This window comes from Colobus angolensis, unplaced genomic scaffold (assembly GCF_000951035.1).
Source record: "Colobus angolensis palliatus isolate OR3802 unplaced genomic scaffold, Cang.pa_1.0 Scaffold220, whole genome shotgun sequence".
In the NCBI taxonomy this organism is placed as follows: Eukaryota; Metazoa; Chordata; class Mammalia; order Primates; family Cercopithecidae; genus Colobus; species Colobus angolensis.
Genome location: NW_012115378.1, coordinates 4,216,336 through 4,236,435, shown reverse-complemented (window position 1 = coordinate 4,236,435; position 20,100 = coordinate 4,216,336). Strand labels below are relative to the sequence as shown.

Below are 20,100 nucleotides of genomic sequence, written 5' to 3'. Positions count from 1 at the left end.
GTCACCATTTTCTAAATACTGTCTATACTGGTAGCTGCCCCGGTGCTTATCCTGAACACCACCATTAACTCTCTGATACATGTACATATTTGAATTTTGGATGCATGCTTTTAAATCACTGAGTCCAGAACTAAATTCATCATACTGTCAAGCCAGTCTCTTCTGTATTATCCATCTTAATTATACCACCATTCATCTGTAGTTCTCAGTCCTAAACTCCTTCTCCTTTATCTCACACATTTTGTCAGTGTCTTTGTCCAAAAAACAACAAGAAAAAACAGCCTACTGTTTTGTTTTGCTTTTGTCTTAGCATGTATTTCTTGACTTTATTCACATTGCTGCCTACCATTAGTTCTCTGACAAAGCTTGCTCCATCTTCCCTGCAGGCCAGTCCTGCAGACTTCTAACTGGTCTGTCTTCTAGGTGTATCTCAGTTTAAATCTATCTTTGTGCTAATAAATGGACAAGAGCACTTTCCTTGTTAAAGCCCTCTGGGGCTCTCTGTCATCTCCTGCATGAAGAGTAAGCTCTTTGCCATGATATTTAAACTGGAACCAAATGTCATAAGCCATGAAGTGGTGTGGACCTTCCCTTTGGAATCTGATTCCTATCCTATTCTCTCTTTTACTCCCCACTGTGGAATCATGTTCCTGCACGCCACATTCATTTCTGTCTGTTTGTGCTTCCTTCATGCTGCTCCTCCCACATGGAATGGCCTCTTCATCTCCACCCCTCTTGATGCTATCCATCATTAAGTGGTTACTCTCGTTAGAAGGTAATTTGGAAGTAGCTATTAAAATTTTCAAAGCACTCTTCCAACTGGAAGTACAATCTTTTTATCTATTGTAGGGAGATAGTTGTACATATACAAAAAGAACACTATATAAAAGTCTTAATTGTAGCACTTTTTTCATGGATGAAATTAAATGCAAACTAAGTGTTCTGTAATAAGGAAATACTTATACAAATTATGATACAGTACATATATTTTATAGACTCTTAAGAACATTACATGAATATTAAAAACATCCAAAATCTTATAATTAAACTAATTTGCATTTTTGATATGTTACTTTTTGGTAATGTCAAATTACATTAATGCCTTATACATCTTATCAATTTTCTACTATTTGTAAGCAGAATATACACTTATAAAAAAATTCATGCAGGGCGTAGTGGCTCACGCCTGTAATCCCAGCACTTTGAGAGGCCGAGGAGGGCGCATCATGCGGTCAGGAGATTGGGACCATCCTGGCCAACATAGTGAAACCCTATCTCTACTAAAATACAAAAAAAAAAAAAAAATTAACTGGGCATGGTAGCGTGTGCCTGTAGTCCTGGCTACTCGGGAGGCTGAGACAGGTGAATCACTTGAATCTGGGAGGCAGAGGTTGCAGTGAGCTAAGATCACGCCACTGCTTTCCAGCCTGGTGACAGAGCAAGACTCCATCTCAAAAAAAAAAAAAAAAAAAAATCAAGTAACAATTAATAAAGTAAAATGTTAAAACATTAAAAGAATTCTATAGAATATTAAGAGCAAAAATTGTTTTCATTTGTATTGAAAATAAATGTAAAAATCTAAACCATAAAGTTGAATATATGCATAGATAGGAATGTAAATACAAGAATATCTGGAAGAAATCATGATTGACCTTTAATAGTTATTCATTCTGAGGCAGTGGATGGGATTGTGGGGAGTTAGGAGGACTTTTAACTGGGTATAATGATGTACTTTTACACTTTCCATGTAATTGCATTTGCTTGCATGAAAACATCAATTGAATCAAGGGAAGTATCTGATAGAATTAGAAAAAACTCACATTGTGAGGAAAAAAATAATAAAGCTTTTTTTTTCTGCTTTGAAAATAGAGCAGAGTACCCACGTTCCAACAAACAGTAGCTGGAATTAGCAGTTGTGGACTGCTTGTGGCATAGTTGCTTCATTTTTTTTTTTTTTTTATATGAAGTCTAACAGAAAAAGCTGAAGTTGCTTTGATTTCCTCTTCTTTCTCCTCAGAAGCAACAATGTCATAGATTTGCTGGGTATAGTCATAGTTCAGAATTTATACTTTTATTACAAATCTATAGGATAAATATATCTAAATCTATAGCTATAACCTATTGAACATTTAAGTTATTTACAGTTTATTTTTCCTATAACTAATAATGTCTTTTTGTGAAAGTATGTGTTTTTCTTGGGTCTGTACCAAAAAGTGGATTGCTGATCTGTAGAGCATGCACAGTTTTTTAAAAAACTGGATCTTGCCAAATGCCTTTCCAAATTGCTTATATCAGTTTATGCTCTCACTGGAGTATTTAATATTTCCCATTTCTGGATGTCCTCAGCCAACACATGGAATTGTCAAGCTTGAAATTTTGTTTTCTGCAAATGGTAAAATGTTAGCTTGTCAACAAGCCCCTGAATGTATTCTGAGTGCTCAAATCTCACAAGGCACTATGAGGTGAACACAAAGAATCTTTGTTGAAGTCAGAGTCCTCAAGGAGCTTGTTGCTGTCAAGCAGTGTGATGGTAGACTGCAAAGAACTAAATGCTACAATAGTAGCATGGGCTGTAATGCCTTTGGAAGTGCAGAGAACATCATTGTGGACTGCAGAGGTGATTAGTAGCTTTTAGGAGGTGAAGGTGAGGGGATCTTGACAAATGAGTAGGAAAAGATGAGAGCCGTGGGCATTGAGGGAGAGAGAAACATGCTGAGAGGCAGCCTGATTGGAATGAACTTCAGAAAGCTAATAGTCGAACTATTACTAATTGCCCTTAAAACGTTAACCAGAAATGGATTAATGGAGCCTCAAAACGCATGTAGTTTAAACTCATTATTTTATGGCTAAGTAAATGAGGCCTAGAAAAATAGTCAGCTTGTACAAGTCATATAAGCTCTCTCTTTGGCGTCCAAAATAAAACTAGTTAGAGACTTATTGGCTTATTTAACTTGGATGTCCATCAGGTTGATCTTCAACATGACCAGACAATGCAGGAGTTCCCATGATCTTTTCTCCCCTTTTCTTTCCCTGCTTTACTCTGCTTTCCTCTGGTTAGCTTTATCCCCTTCAGACCCTGGCCTTATGGAGGCAGGAGATAGGCACCAGCTTTTCCCTTTTATGTCTTTATAGCTAATGTTATTACTGAAAGATAATTTATATTCTTTCCTTTTATTTCTGTATCTGTTTTTGAAAAGATACTCAAACTTCCACCAGCTTACCAGTTTCTGTGACCAAGTAGATAGTTTAATCTGGCCAGCCTTACTGGTGGGGAAATCAATCCTATTTTTTTCGATGGATATACTGGAATCACATCATTATGAAAAGGAGAGTCCCTAAAAGAAAAGAATGCAGGGTGTGCGGATGTAAGATGGCCACTGCAGCCTTTTGGTATGTAGAGTCCTTCACAGACATGATTGCATCTATAAATTTAAAAAGAATTTTGGTAATGCTCATTGCATGTCTTTTATGTCTACACATCCATGATTGTAATAGCTTTTATTGCAGTGATTAAATTTATTTCAAGAAACAACTTTTGAGTACATTGGTATTGCTTGTCAGGCAACATAAAAATAAATATGTCTATCTCCTGTGGAATTTCCAAACTTGTTGGAAGTAGTAAGGGCAGGAAAGTTAAAGGTGTAAACAATTTTCAAAGAAAATAAACCATGAGAGATATGCAAAGTATTGTGATTGTTCTAGAGGAATGGGAATATCCTAGGTCGTAAAAGGCTTCCCCATACAGATGGTAACCAGAGCAGACATGGGAAACCATAGAAGCTTGGTGATTTACTGAGTTGGATTGGATTATAGGAGTGTTCTGAGAGTTGGAGAAGATGAAAATGAGGTAGATGGCAACTGTGTTGCAGATGACCCTAATGCTGGCCTGAGGACTTTGTGCCTCCTTCGGTGCCCAGTGAAAACCACTGATTCAACAACAACAGTGAATGGCATGGCTAAGAAGCAGTCTGAGCAGTGTTTCTGTTGTTGTTTTAAAATAAGAAAATTATCTGGCACCAGTGTGTAGGGTGAATTGGACCTGGGAGTTGAAGCAGGGAGACCAGTTAGAGATTAGAGAATTGTCTTGTGAATGAGGTAAATATTTTTTGAAATAGAATGTAATAAAGTAAAAATGTAAGGTTTCAGGTGAACTTAGTTGGGGCTTTGTGATGCATCAGTCATGGGATGGGTACCGGAGGAGGAAGATTATACCCATGGCTGAGTGAGCCTGGTGGGGATCAGGAGGAAGATCTGCTCAGAGGAGATGTGTGAGATGATTTTCATGTTAGACGTGGCATCTGTTGGGTAATATAATGCAGGTTGAGGTTCCCTTATTCAGAATGTTTGGGACCAGAAGTTTCTTGGATTTTTGACTTTTTAAAATTTTTGAATATTTGTATTATACCAGTTGAGCATCCCAAACCTAAAAATTTGAAATCCTAAAAGGTCCCATGACTGTTTCCTTTGAGCATCATGTCGATACTCAAAAAGTTTCAGATTCTGGAGCATTTCCAATTTTCAGATTTGGGCTGCTCAACTTCTATTGCAAATACATAGTACTTTTAAGTACATAGAGATACTGTTTGTAAATTTTCAATGCTATTTACACTTCCTGGATGTGTTTTTCAATTTTACACATTTATACAGGGAAAATAATAATCATACTGTATTTTTCACAGAAAAAAGAGAGCTTTTGCACACTTTTGAAGTAATCTTTTAACATTTGCTTAGTAAAATTAAACATTCCCAGGAGTGCTGACTGCTAGGCACTTTATTCCTAGTTATCCTAATCATGTAAATATGGTATAACATTTCTCTAAGTATATTTTTTGGCATGCCATGATAGGAGATGTTGTTTAATCTTATGGCGGAGAGGATTCTTTTATTGTATATGATCAGGAAACACAGAATTAAACAGGATTTTTCAGAGACTTCAATAATACTTATTAATGTATTTGATGAGTTTGCAAAAGGAGAATGCAACATACATTTCCCAAACACATTTGAGAATGTTTTTGAGCAACACTTGGGACAGATATCCCACAGAACAGATTCTGGAAATGGTAGAGTATTAGCTATTGCTAATACAATGGGTGAGAATGAGTAGCTGCAGGTTGAATATAGAAACTTACATTTTGGTATGAAACTACCTCATATCAGATATAATTACAGTGTCTCTTCTTTTAATACATGAAATTTACTGTTTTATTTTGTAAGATATAGTTTTTGACCTAATTGAAAATAACTTTTTTGAGCTTGCAGGGCTAGGGAAATAGGATAAAAGTCCTGAAGAGCCACCTATGGCCATGGGTTGACTGCCTCTGCGTAGGAGTCAATGACATGATATATTTGTACATGATCACATCTCAGTCATCTCCTTGGAATAAACTAAGGATAACGTTTAAATTCCGAATGGTTTTCTCTTGTTTGCAACATGCCTCAAGGCTGCCTTTCTGCTGAGTCCCCTGTCATTTCATATGTATTCAGAAAATTTAGTTCAGTTCAGCCTACATTTCTATTACATGCAAAACACTGCTGGAGTACAAATTTATTTCAAGATCAGCTTGACATACATACATAGTGTGCTCAATAAATGTTTGTTCAGTAAAAGGATTGTGTTTTTTCTTAATGACACAGTTTGATAAAGAGGCATCTCAATTATGGATCTGAATTCTCTGCCACACATATATGTATATATGTGCATACGTATAGTGTGTGTGTGTATATATACCTCTTGTGTGTGTATATATCTTATTTATGGTTATATATATATATATTTATCAAATACACAGATATATATATTTGTAGAGATAGGGTCTCACTGTGTTGCCCAGACTAGTCTCAAATTCCTGACCTCAAGTCAGTCTTTTGCCTTTGCCACACATAATGTTGGGATTACGGGCATCAGCCACCATGCCCGGCCTCTATCATATTTTCTTTAAGTTTCTTCTTCCTTTGTTTTCATTGGTGACATTACCAGAGGAAGATAACCAACAGTGTCATCTTCTGCAGCCTAGTTCTTTATATTTGAAATCTACTCTGGGTAAGTCATTGCTATATGCAGTATTGAGAATGAAGTAGGTCACCTTATCATTTAGCAGCATCTGGCTTTAAAAATGTATTTCCTCAAAGTGCTAAATATTTGCTTAAGTGTTTAAGTTAGATTAAATGGAGGAGGCAGTTCTATGGAGAGAGAATGTGAGATAGTGGAAAGAGCACGGACTTTGGAATCAGATTAGAATTTAGATTTCAGCTGTATCACTTAGTTGTTATCTGACTTCGTTAAGATTCCTCATCTCTGAATCTCAGTCATGTCTGTAAAACTGGGAATCATGCTTACATTTTGGGGTGGCCATAAGGAATGTAGATAATAGTTGTGAAAGCCCAGGCACATTATAGATGCCCAATAAATGGTAACTATAGTAATAGATGTGTTGCTATCATTCTTCTCCCTGTCCCCTTACTAAGTTATCAGTTACTTTTAATACTACCCACATATGAGAGACTATGGACGAGTTGTGTACACATGCCTATGTCTTCACTTATTTTTGATACTGAGATGAAAATGAAATTAGAAATTAAAATCTTTTTTAAAATTAAAATATTACCTGAGCCAATTCTTTAAACAAGCTGTGAAAAATATTAATTTCTTTCCATTTGTCATTCTTTTTACATTTAGATGTTGGTTACTATGGTTAGTAGTGGTAGTATTAAGAAAATAAGACACAATTTTTGAACACTTACCACATACCAGACACAATTCTAAGTGCTTTATATGTTTTAACTCATTTAATCTTCGGATTAGTTCTCTAGGACAGAGTGAGTTTTATTCTCCACATTTTAGAGTCGAGGGACCTGTGACCTAGAGAAGTTAAGTCCAACATGACGCAGCTCGTTGAACTCAGGCTGACTGGTTCCAGAGCCTGCAGTCTTCCTTGCTGTTTGCCACTGCCTTCCCCAGCATAGGGGTGGTAATACAGCATGTCATGACATACGTCATTGTGGAAGAACAGCTGTCAGTGTCTAGGTGTTATGTGGCATGTTCTTTACTAGATGTCTATAATTAAAGATAAACACCTTACCTCCTATTTTAGTTAGGGTCTTCAAAAATTATGATATAGACTGTATGTTTTGGTTTATACTTACATAGGAATAGTTCTTAATTTCCCTCTAGATCCTGCTTTAAAGTACTACTAAACAAATTTTTGTCCTTGTATTAATGTTTTGGAATTTTTGTCTCCTAAAACAGGTCCATTTAGTGAGTGTGGCTGTATGAATCGCTGTAGTCTGTCTAATGATATCTTGATGGTTTTTAATAGGATAAGGGTTCTAAATTCAAATGTCTATCTCTTATTGGTTGTACAAAGAGACATGTTCATGCCAACCAGAGATACAGACTGAGGTCTGGAGTTCAAAGTTCTTTCTCTAAATTTTTAAAGTGTACAGCATATATTATTTGATAATTATTTTTTGTCTCAATCCCTCCTGATAGAAAGAGTAACAAGGCTGCATTTGAACATTACTCTAGAGACCTATTGAATATCGAAAACCACATGGATATCCTCACATAGAAAATCACAAAATATCTTCCTTTGAAATGTGACCCATCTCTGATTTGATGGATTATTCCCATTTATGTTTATATTTTCTGAGTCTTTGTTATCCCTCTTACGTTAGTGCACAATAAAAGCTTTCATTAGTGATTGTAGAGAGACCATGAAGTCTGCGACACTGTTTCTTCACTATCCAATTTGAGGCTTAGTGTAGAACATTTTGTATTGGAATTATTCAGATAACTTACATAACTACATATATTACATACATTTAGATATCATTCAGGTAACATATATAAAGGGCTCTAAATTTGAAAGTTTTATTTTCAGTCATTTTAGAGAGTTTCTTATTGATAGTAATATTTCCCAAGAGTAATAAGTTCATTTGGCCTTGATTTTTCTAGGGTAGTGTGTTATCATCTAGGTTACTGAGTTGTCAATTGACATGCGCTGGGTTACTATGTCTGTTTAGGAACCATCCCCATTCTTCTCCACTAGTAGGGACATGCCCATTAAATAAATAAATCTACGGGTACATTATTCATTTTTTAATATCTAAAAAACATTTTTTGAAGTATATACAGAATTTAGTCTACAAATTCTAAACAGTTTTCACAAAGTGAACACAGATACCGTATCAAGAATTAGAATATTACCCGCACCCGAGACCCACCTAACTTACTCTTAAAATATCTTCTTTATATTTTCTCAAAGCTAACATTTGAAGTGCTTGAAAGAAGCGATTATTAATTTTTTTGAAAGAATGAGCATATAATTGTTTATATTAATTTGTATTAATAGTACTTAGCACAGTAACTAATGATGATGTTTAATAACTGCTTGAGTTTGTTGAGTTTTTATGCTTTTGTTGCACTGGACTAATTTTTTTACATTCCATATTTAAAAAATGAGATTAAAAGAAATGTTTGCAGGAAATAGATTACATCTGAAATTTTTATTAAGACATAACATTAATATAATAAAATAGTTTAATATTTGTATTACTTAAATATTACAAATCATTATATGTAAAGGAATAATGCCTCACAATTATATTTTCTTTGTCATGCCTGCAAATAGTCTTCCAATTGCATTCCCCAGGTATTCTGTCTGGTTTTTAAAATTATTTAATAGATAGGCCTTTCATTCCTTTCACTAAGTATTCACTATCGGTAAAATTGTGTGTGTTCCATCAGCAATTTGATAATATAAAGCAATAGTTTTTCTCTATTTCACACAGCACTGGGCTCTGTAAAGCATCTCTAGGGGTTCTTTGATGTCTAGACAGTTTAAATTATGCCTGCTCCCTTGCCTCCAAATTCCACCCCTGTTCTGCTTCAGGGGTTGTGGGAAATGAAAACAAACCAGAAGGGTCCACAGCCTTAGAGTCCAGGGGGAAAAACAAACAAGTAGAATAAGCTGTATATCTACCCTGGCAGGTGTATAGGAAAGGGCCCAATTATAGGGGTTGGGGAAAAGGAAAGAATTGGGGACAAATATTGTCCTGCTTGTTTATTTCTAGTTATATTTATTATATGGAGATACATGGGCTTTGTGAACAAAATGAAAACATCATAGAAGTATTAGGGAAAAAAATCAAAGTCACCTTTCAGCCCAGTGCCCCAGTTTTTTTTTCTTTTCCCATCCTCCCCATAGGCAGCCAAATTTGACTTTGGTGGGTTTCCTGTGCATTGTCCTATTTGTTGAAATGGTGAGATGAAGAATTGTGTTTTAAGTTGGAAAACTAACTTTTTGTTTTCTTCCTTTCTTTTTGTTTTCCTTCTATAAATCGGGATATCGCGGTTTTTCCAATTCATCTTGTTAGAAAGTAAGTAAATTTGAAATTTCAGAGATTTTTACATTAAAAGTTTGATGTTTTATTATTTCATATATACGCACATATAGTTACAGGAGTTTGGACTTCTGAATTCCAACTTCGGTGATGAGCTTTTGCATTAACTGTGAAGAAAATTTTGTTGAATATATTAAAAATAAGAACCATTACATAGAAGGCGATCAGTTCTATCTAAGAATACAAACTTTTAAAGCATGTACATCTGCCTCGTATTTTTACCCACAGTTAATCTTTATGTTTAAGATATATATATGTATATACAATATATAGTATACATGCCAGTTCTATTTTTTCTGAATATAAAAATAATAAAATGACATGAGACTTTTGTTTATTTCTGTTCAATAGCAGTTAAGACATTTCTGCAGAAAATGTAGTCTAAGTTTTCTGTAGTTTATGGAATTGCTGAGGATAACAGCAATAAGGAAATGGAGTGAAATGTTTCTGAAATATATTTTCCTGTGCATATTTTACACTGGATGAATCAGTTACCTTTTATCAAGCATTTAGCTCTTTTGATGTGTATTTTTCATTGTTTTTAAATAAAATGGACCTGAATAACTAGTTTTTCTGCCATAAAGTGTGCTTAAAACTAAGTGACTAATCAGTGAGTGATTTTAGTTATGAAATTTGCATTTGATTGCAAATTGTTTTCTAATGCAAATGTATAGTTTTGAAATAAAAGAAGTTTCTTTTGGGAAAGATTTATAGAAATTGCAATAGTCATTGAGAGTTTGGAGATGTTGTGATTGTGAATTACATATTTTTAAATTTTTCCATAGTAAATCTTGTGTTTATTGAGTTACTAAACAGTATCATTTAATAATGTATTCATGCTTAATAGAGCTTATTATTTGTAGAAAACTGAGTGCTTATCACATATGTTTACAGCAAGCACAGCATTAAATTGCTATTTAATAGCCAATTTATCTTCTACAATTATCTTTAGCTTGCTATACCTTAAAAAGGAAATGTAAATTATAGTCACGTTACATTTGTTTTGTACTTAGTCGTTGCCTTTAAATCTGTATTAGTATTTAATGTGCTGAATCTGAGTTCTTGCAATCATGTGCATTAAGGCCTTAGGAATAAAGAGAAGAAGCAGCATTGTGAGGTTTCATATTAGGTGAACAGTTTTATTAAGTTATATTTTTAAAATTCTACATTGTGTCATTTTTATGTATTGGATTCTGTTTTACTTGCCGTGTTAACATCATCTTGCCAAGTCCCTATGGAAAGTCTGTATTTCTGACAGTTCCACTAAATTAAAACTCCAAAAATCTGGCATAATCATTCTTAGCTTCAAATTTTCTATGCTTTTGTCTGAAGAGTATAATGTAAAAATATGTATTTGCAGTGTTCAGTATAACATGTATTGCGTGATTTATTTGGAATTGATTCATGGAAAGACATTTGTGGGGAGATGAATATATTTTACTTTATAGGTATGCCTGGGCCCACTCTCAATGTGAGAAAAATCTTTTGTGAGAGAAAAGAATTAAATGAGGTCTGCAAACTTGTAAGGAGCTTCATGAGGAAAGATATCACCTAAACACAACATTATTTCCATGTGTACTTTAGTGTTACAACTGCATTGTTCTGTGACCAAATTTATATTGATTCTTGTTTCCTGTCAAATTCAATAGAGTCATATTTATATGTTGGCACAGAGAAGCTGCTTCCTAAAATAATTGTCTTTGTAGGATGATAATACTTAAAAATCCTTATGACCATGATGCATATGTATGCTGCCTTGCTATTAAGTGTGTTCTGGCAATTCGGTATATTTGACTTTTGCATTTTACTGGTGAGTTTTCATATAAGTAAGAGATTTGATAGTCTTGGTCTTTAGAAAACTTTAAATTAGGAGCACATATTATGATTTTACCCTCAAAATTTAAAGTTAGAATTCGGAACTTATTAATTCAAAGTTTGAAAGCTTCATATCCTAAAGGCTGTATTGTCTCAGAATATGAATTAAATACCCATAATTCCTCAGAAGCATGTGAGGGTAGAGGGGGTAGGGATTTTAACTAAAACTGGTTTGACCAGATATTGATATTTTGGCATTTTAGGAAGTAAAATATATATAAGTGTATAATTTAAAAAGGCAATAATTGTAGCTCTAAATTCTAGCTTCTAAATAATTAGTTTGCAGTTAAAACACAAAATTTGTTCTGAATTCTACCCCAGGAAATATATATGTACTTTATATTTTATAAGCATCATTGAAGTATATGAACTCATTCTAATAATGTTTATACATATGTCCTTTGATATTTTAAGTTGTTAGTTTAATGATGTTTGATTTCTTTAAAAAGTGATCCTATATTTCAATCACTTGCATGTTTACTACAGAATTCTGTTAGCTGGACAGAATTTCCCAACACATATTTCTTTGACATATCTAACTGAGAAAAGGATGTCATTGTAGAGGCTGTATCAGAGATATAAACACATATGTACATTCTTATTTTGCCATGTGAGAAATGCAGTCCTGTGAGTAACTTAAATACTTATAATTTCAAATCAGTTCTTCCCTGGTTTATTATTCTTTTGTTGCTTTTAAACCTATGGGATGGAGCTGCTCTTGAACTTGGTGGGTTTTTTTTTTTTTTTTTTTGATCATTCAAGTGCAACCATCAAGTTGTCTGTAATATTTAAAAGCTAAGGCTTCATGGTGTTATTTGTAAAATAACACCATGTAAATATTTGGGCTTTGGTGTCTGTAAAATATAGTATTGGTTACTCTATGAATAAAAGCATAATTTCAATTCAAGAGACTTTTGCCTGAAGCCTTATAAGACAGATGCATCTGATTAACTTTGGTAAAACTGGACTGGCCCTTTATTGTAATGTAGATGTTTTCAGGGTTGGGAGGGTATTTTTAAAAGGCATGCAAAGAGGCCTTTTTTTTTTTTTTTTTGAGAGAGAGAGACTCAGAGAACAGTTTTGCAATAGAAGCTGTACCTCAAACTGCTTCATTTTTGCACACTTTTATTTTCTAGTGGAACCTCTCCATTAGCCTGTCTGAATGCAATGCTTCACACTAACACTCGAATAGGGGATGGAACATTCTTCAAAATCCCTGGAAAGTCAGGCCTGTATGCTCTCAAAGTAAGTTGCATTGTTCTGCATATTGTTATTACTATGTATCATGCATTTTTTCAGACATGTGAAGGTAAACAAAATTAGATTTGGATGAAGAGTAGAAGAATGACTCCTATGCCTTTTAAATGTTTACAGATGTCTTAAAAATGATTTCATATTAAGAATAAACAATGACATTTTTCTCTAAGTAAAGCATATCTGTGGTTTCACTCCATGACATATGGTAATGGAGAATAGTTGTGGCTTCCTTAAAATTCTTGATTCCTTAAAATTTATGGGGAGGAGTGTCATGGGTCATCGGCCAGGAGTTTAAGATGATCGGAGTTACCATGGACTCTTTGACTTAATGACCGTCAGTTGATACACAGGCTTCACACCTGTATACCCTTGTCGTTTATAAAAATAAGGCATTTATTCATTTTGCTTGAAAACATTGAATTAATTCTAATACTCAATTTTAAATGGGGATCTCAAGGAAGTTTTACTAATGCACACTTGTATGAGAAGAAGAGAGAAATAAAAGCTTCAGATAATTGAGTCTTAATTATTTTAGTATAATTTTTAAAGGCATTCCCATTTTTATCCAGGGGAAATGCCACCTGAAATGCAAAATTCCAGAAGACAAAAGCTTATAGTCTACAAATGGTTGTGTAACTTGGAATAAGTAAATTCATTGTGTTATTTCTTAGAAATTAGAAAGAAGTTTCTGCCTTAATAAGTCATGGATTATATTTAAAGTTCATTAACTACATATAAGGTTTTTTTTTTTTTTTAATGTCAAAAGTTATACCTAGACAACAAAGCAGGGATTCTTCTTTAGCTACTAAGCATCAGGCTGTGGTCCACTGTGTGTGTTTCAGAAAATAACACAGGTTAGTTAATCAGAAAGACTTGTAATTTTTCCATTGCTCTTTGTAGCAAGTTGGGTATTTAAGTAACTGATTAAAATTCTGAGTTGGTAAGCCATTTCTTTACATGAGGAAAAATGTAGAATTGAAAAAAAATGGAAACAACATATGTCAAAAGGAAACTTTTTTTGGGTATAGATTTAAAAGTTTATCCAAAAAAAAAAAATCAACAGTAGCAATGGGCTTTACTCATTTTTTTTTTTAACCCAAGAATGATTTTACATTAAAAGGTAAATCAGTATTGAAATGTTAACTCACAAATAACTGATCATACTTTAGGATTCTGCAAGTATTTTGAATGTTTTTAGTTGCTAATACATCTTCTCCATAAATCATCACTTTTCAAAATAATATAGAAAGAGGAGTCGTCATGCCCAGCAGATGGCACGTTGGATTTAGTCTGTGAATCTGAATTGGATGGTACAGATATGGCCGAGGCAAATGCCCGTGGAGAAGAAAATGGAGGTAAGTGTGATGAATTCCAAAATATAATCCCTTGTTCTCTTAAAAATTAGATAGAATGCCAATGATTCATTAATTGAATTGCCCACCATTATCAATAGTTTTCTTCCAAATTTTTATCCCTGAGATTTATCAAGGTGTTTTGATTCAAAAAGGATAGCATCTAAAAGAAGTATATAGTTCTTTGCTTTTGTTTTTTAACAGTACGTATTTCTCTGAATAATTTTCTTAAATAGTTCTTTAAGTATCCATATATTTCTCCTGCAAAGTGAGAGGGTTACTGGGGGTATCTAGTGGTTTCATTCTTACGGGAGGATTGAGAATGCTAATGTTTTATTTCTGATTGTGCTGATTTTTTCCTGTAATCACAAGTAGTTTTATAATAGCTTTGTTCCTTGGTTTGTCTTTTGCAAATGAAGCTCAGTGTTACCATTCCTCACAGTGAAAAGAGGGCCAAATAAGATATTTTCTTGTTAGACACTTTTGAGAAGCGAGTGACCCTTCCAGAATTTTAAGGGGGGCATTTTCCACCTCTGAATTTTATCCTCTGAATTTTACATGTGAACTTATTTTTGTCCTCTTCAAGACAATTATATTGTGATTCTTTTGGTGTACATAATTCTGCACTGCAATTTTGGCAAATCTTTGTCCCATAATAGCTGCAGTGCTTTCTTCTACTGTACCCACTGGTTCCACAAAAGGACCCAGATCATGATTTGAGAGAAAACTATGTAATTAAAGTCTCTGTCCGTAGACTCATAGAAATCAGTAAATTACCTTTAAACAAACAAACCTTAAAGGATGTTTGCAGAAATATTGTATTTCAGTAATAACCCAAAGTCATTCATTTTATTAATGGCCATGGAGTCCCTTTGTTTGTCCTCTGCATGCTCACTGAATGCCCTTGCCGTTTAAACTTGTGTACTGATAGACCCTGTAAGACTGATACTGCTTCAGTTCCTTTCTGATCTGTAGCAAAGCTTGTGAATTTAATATAGGAAAAACGCAGCTTATTGTCCTAAGGAAATTACAAGAATGGTTGCAGACTGCTTTATGGATGTTTTACTTTTCGTCTGACTTGTCCCTATTCCCAGGCTTTTTGAGCATCCTCCCAATTGTTGTGGTAATGGTGTGAACCCTGGCTGGTCCTTGTGATTAGAGAGGGGAAAAGGCAGAGAATCACAGTAATTTCTGGCTTTCAAAAAGGGGAGGTGAGTGGGGCATACTTTTCGCTTTCAGGAGGGTGAAGGAGAGTCTTATTGCAGTTGCTCCTAGTGTGGCGCTCTTGCCTGGGTGAGTGCTCGTGTGCTCTCTCAACATATATACTGAGCTTCTTTCACGTGCCAAATACTATTCTTGACATTGCAGTTACAGTGGTGAAAAACAAAAGCAAATCTCTCATGAAGCTTATTTTCTTTGAGAGAGAGAAAATAAGCAAAGTGAATATCTAAAATGTATAGCTTATTCAGTGGTGACAAGTAATATAGGGCAAAATAAATAAGGGAGTGGGGGAGTGGGGGAGAGGGTTACATTTAGAAAAGACCTGAGGAGCATGAGAGAACAGGCGTTCAGGGAAGAGAATTCCAGGTAGAGGGAACAGCAATTACAAAGGCATTGAGGCAGGAGACTGTCTGAAATATTCCAGAGACAGCAAGAGGCTGGTGTGGCTGTGAGGCCAAAATGAACAAGGGAGAGTATGGTGAGAAACAAAGCCAGGGAAGTTATGGGGGCCAAGTTATATGGTGCCTTGATGCTGGCTTTTGTTTTGAGTGAGAAATTAAGCCATTGTAGAGTTTTGAGCTAGAAAGGCAATGGCCACATGTAGGTTTTAGAAGGATCACTAACTATGAAAAAGATACGAGAACAAGGAAAAAAACAGGGACACCCATTAGAAAGCTATTGTCGTAATCTAGAGGAGAGTTGTTGTTGATTTGAAGGCAGGTAGTAGTAGTGGATGAGATGAAAAGTGATTGGATTCTGGTAGATCTGACAGAAGCTGCTGACAGATAAATGTGAGTGTGAGATAGAGAAAGGACTTGGGGATGATTCCAGAGTTTGAGTATGTGAGCAGGTTGAACAATAGCATTATCCTTAGTTTAGATGGAAGAATCTTCAAGGGAACCAGTTAAGGGCAGGGGTGTTGTTGATCAGGAGCTCAGTTCTGGACATGAGATTATTTTTCAGTATCTAGGTGGATGTCTTAAGTAACTGATTTTATCTGTCTGAAATTTATGGGAAAGATCCTTGTTAGAGATACTGATTTGGAAGTGGCCAGTTTATAGATGGTAGTTAAAGACGGGAAACTGGATGACATTACCAAGGAACTGAAGGTAAATAGAAAAGAAAAAAGGCCCAAAGACTGAGCTCAGGGGCACCTGAATTTTAAGAGCTTAGAGAGAGTGTAGAAAACAGTGAGACTGAAGGTAAATGGACACGGTAAAATTTTCTGTCCTGGAAACCGGATGAAGAAAGTATTTCTGAGGGTGAAGCTACTCAAATGTGTCAATGCTTTTGATAATGTGAATTCATGATGAAGATTAGGAAATTACCACTAGATTTACCTTTATGAGGGTATTGATGAACTTGGCAATGGTAATTTTTGTGGAATCGTAAGACCATAGCTTGAATAAAGTGGGTTCAAGAGAATGGGAGGAGAGACATTAGAGACCACAAGTGTAGACAATTCTTTCAAGGAATTTTGAGGTCAAGGGAAGGAATGGAATGGGAAAATGACTGGAAAGGAAAGAATCAAGAGACAGTTTAAAAAATGGGAAATGATTATTAGAAAATTATTCACTAATGGGAACATTTCAGTTGAGGAAAATTGATAATGTGGCAGGGGTGTTCTGTTGTCATGCCTTGGTTAGATGATGGAGAATGGGACCTATTCAGCAAATGGAAAGATTGGTCTTAGCAAGAGATGTAGACAAGTGCTCCAAAGGAGGCAGTAGGAAAAGCGAGGGTATTTCAGTAGAAGTGAAGGTAGGCGAGTACATGTGGAAGGGGCTCATAGAAGTTTGCTTCTGTGTGTGTTATTTTTCTCAGCGAAATAGAAAACAAGTCCATCAGTTAAGGGTGAGAATAGGGGAGGTAGTTTTGTAGACTTAAGGAGAAGATACAAAATATTTGTCTGAGAGAGTCTGATAGCATTAAGGACATTCTTAAGGTTGTTCATCCTGAATTTACTAGGAGACCAACCTACATGGTTGTCTATTTTTCTCCAGTCATGTTTAGGACCACTCTGCAAGCGCAGAGGAGGTGTATAGTGACTGACACTGGGGTTTTGCCAAATGTGAATGATGAAGCAAGAAAGGAAGAAAGGAGTTAAGGGTATATGAAGTGGAGTAATGAAGGCAAATGTCCATAGAATTTCTTTTTTTTGTTTTTTTTTTTTTTTGAGACAAAGTCTTGCTTTGTCGCCCAGGCTGGAGTGCAGTGGCCGGATCTCAGCTCACTGCAAGCTCTGCCTCCCGGGTTTACGCCATTCTCCTGCCTCAGCCTCCTGAGTAGCTGGGGCTACAGGCGCCCGCCACCTTGCCTGGCTACTTTTTTGTGTTTTTTTTAGTAGAGACGAGGTTTCACCGCGTTAGTCAGGATGGTCTCAATCTCCTGACCTCATGATCCGCCCATCTCGGCCTCCCAAAGTGCTGGGATTACAGGCTTGAGCCACCACGCCTGGCTGTCCATAGAATTTAAGCCGATGTGGAGGTGAGCGAAGGATAGGGTGAAGAAGGAAGTCTCATTGGTGTGAAAAGGTTGTTTGATTTGGTGTGCTAAAGGAAATGAGTTGGAAGTGTAAGTGATGTGAGAGTGGAATGCATGGATTGAATTTAGGATACTATTATGGGATGTATTTTCTGAGCTGATAAGAAAGAAGGGGGCTAGGTTTCAGGCTATCAAGAATGCTTAGGCCATGTGTGCACTCAAAGAGTTGCCTGAATGAGGTGGCATCAGTGTTGAAATTCAGCACCCCTCCATTTGCCCAGCCTGGTGCTGTGGGATGGAACTGGGTCCACCTGGAAAAAAGATTGCTTTTTCCTTTTTGCACAAAGATGTTTTAAAGGCTGGTGGTGACCCTTGCATAAGATATTAGAGAATCATCAGCATGGATATTGAAACAGACAATTATAGTAGAACTAACATTGACAGGATGTCATATTAGCAGCTAACATACTCAAAAAATGAAAAATAACCAAGAGTTGGCAGATAAGTACAGTAGGTTGAATAGTTAGTAATATAGTCTGATGACATGAGATACAATGCTGCGGGCATCATAGGAACCAGGGAGGGAGAATGTTTTGGAGGGAACAGTGAGGGGAATATAGGTCACTTATTCTATTTCCAGGCCCAGTGGTACAAGAGGTGTAGAAAAGAAAAAAGCTACCACCTGAGAGCATTCCAGAGGAGCCAGTGTCCTGGCTGGAAAGACAGCCAGATTTTATATATTAAGAAGTAAAGGGAGTTTTCAGAGAAAATATGGAGGCTGCAGGAGATTTTGATAATGACTAATCCTAAATTCCAGAGGAAACCATGGGAGTTTAGTAGCTGAGAAAGGGTGACAGATAGCATGAGAGCACTCGGCCAGTAGTGAAACCAAAGCAGGGATAAGCAAACTTCCCTCATGTAAAATGTGAATAGGCGCTTCACCAAATAACACATACCCAAACATTTCCAGCTAATGTGACAAAAATTAGATTTCCTGACCTCTTTGAAGTTGCATTCAGGAAATAACTTTGGGAAATCACTGAAAGAATAGTAAATAGCTTATTTCCTTGAGTATTCCTTGACTTGCTCACTTTTACATCTTATTGCAAACCACAATTGCATCTCCATGTAAGTACCCTGTACCTCTGGGTATAGCTTATTAATCTAGCCTCAGGACACATTTTCAAACCTAGATATTGAAAATGTATTGAGTACTTTTATTTTTACCTGTGAGGGAACAAACTTAGGTTAAATGTGCCATCCAAATTGCAAGCCCAGGTGTTGACACCAAAGGCCAGGCTCTCCTTACTCTAATACCTTGCCTGGAACCACAGGGAACACTTACTAGCCAGTCATCACTGGTACAGTTTGCCTTTCTAACATTAGCACACATCTATTATGATCCTAAACTTAAGACATTGACAAAGAGGAACCCCTTGCTTATCCCAATGAAGTAGTGGCATACCACATGATTTCTTGATTTCTTGCAATTCAGTAATAAATGTCAGGAAACTCTGCTTTAGGTGATTTCCTTACTTACTCTGTTTCTAATATATATTTGAACCAAAAGTTAGAATGGATATACTTTCCACACTTCGCTACAGCTGTACAAATAAACTTTGAAAATGTGATCAGAGAGAGGAGGTTGGGTATATGAGTGGATGTGTGTGTGAGGGAGCAAGAGAGAGAGGGGTGTGGGAGGGAAAAGTAGGGAAGGAGGGAGAAAGGGAGTGGGGGATGACTACATCATCTGTTTTGCTATTTTGTTCATCTTTCCTTCTTATATTCATCCTCTGGGGTGAAAGACTGGGGAGTGTTGAGAAGAATATTAACCATCAATTTGTAACATACCCTTGATGCGTTGAAAGAATAAGCCTCTGCTACCATAGTGTTATATCAGATTGACAACTATTTATTGGCATTTGCTGTACCATTTAGGAGGTAAGCAGAGAAGTAGTTGAGAAGAAAGTATTTTGTAAAAACTGATAAGAAAGAAATTTTAGCAGTTCAATTCCAGTCATTAACACTTGAGTCCTTAGGCAGAATTAAGATAATGATTATAATACTTTAGTCCTCTTCTTAGAATCAACTGGGCAGGGAAACATTCTTTTAAAGTGGGAGATGTGTTGCCAAGGTACTTTGTTACAAGGTTTTATTGCAAAATTTTACAATGTAGGAAAAGTGGTATATTATTAATTATGGAATTTACAAGACACAGAACTGTGTTTGTGTGTTTGTTTGACTTCTGAATAGTTTCTCAAGTTAATAAGAATTAGACTTGAGAATGTAAACTGTTGACATTTTAAAACCTAAGTTTTAGAGATCAAAGAGTGATTTAGGTGAATTACTTGATATATTTGTGTTGACAACCCATGACCATTTATGGCTGTATAAGTATAAATCTGTGTCACCCAAATAAAATATTATAAATTTTATGGTCTATTTTAGTCAGAGATTTATGGGTATGTTTGTGTCTGAGTTGTTTTCTGAGCATAATACATTGATA

At 35.6% G+C, this 20,100-nt stretch overlaps 1 protein-coding gene across 1 annotated transcript in view; it reads left to right on the top strand.

The window, feature by feature from the left end:
- The window catches only part of ASXL3 (additional sex combs like transcriptional regulator 3), a 140,916-nt gene that overhangs the window by 25,070 nt on the left and 95,746 nt on the right, over positions 1 to 20,100 (top strand). The window contains exons 2-3 of the mRNA XM_011943717.1: positions 12,417 to 12,525; positions 13,784 to 13,892. Of these exons, the coding sequence (XP_011799107.1) occupies positions 12,417 to 12,525; positions 13,784 to 13,892 (218 nt within the window). The remainder of the gene's footprint in view (positions 1 to 12,416; positions 12,526 to 13,783; positions 13,893 to 20,100) is intronic.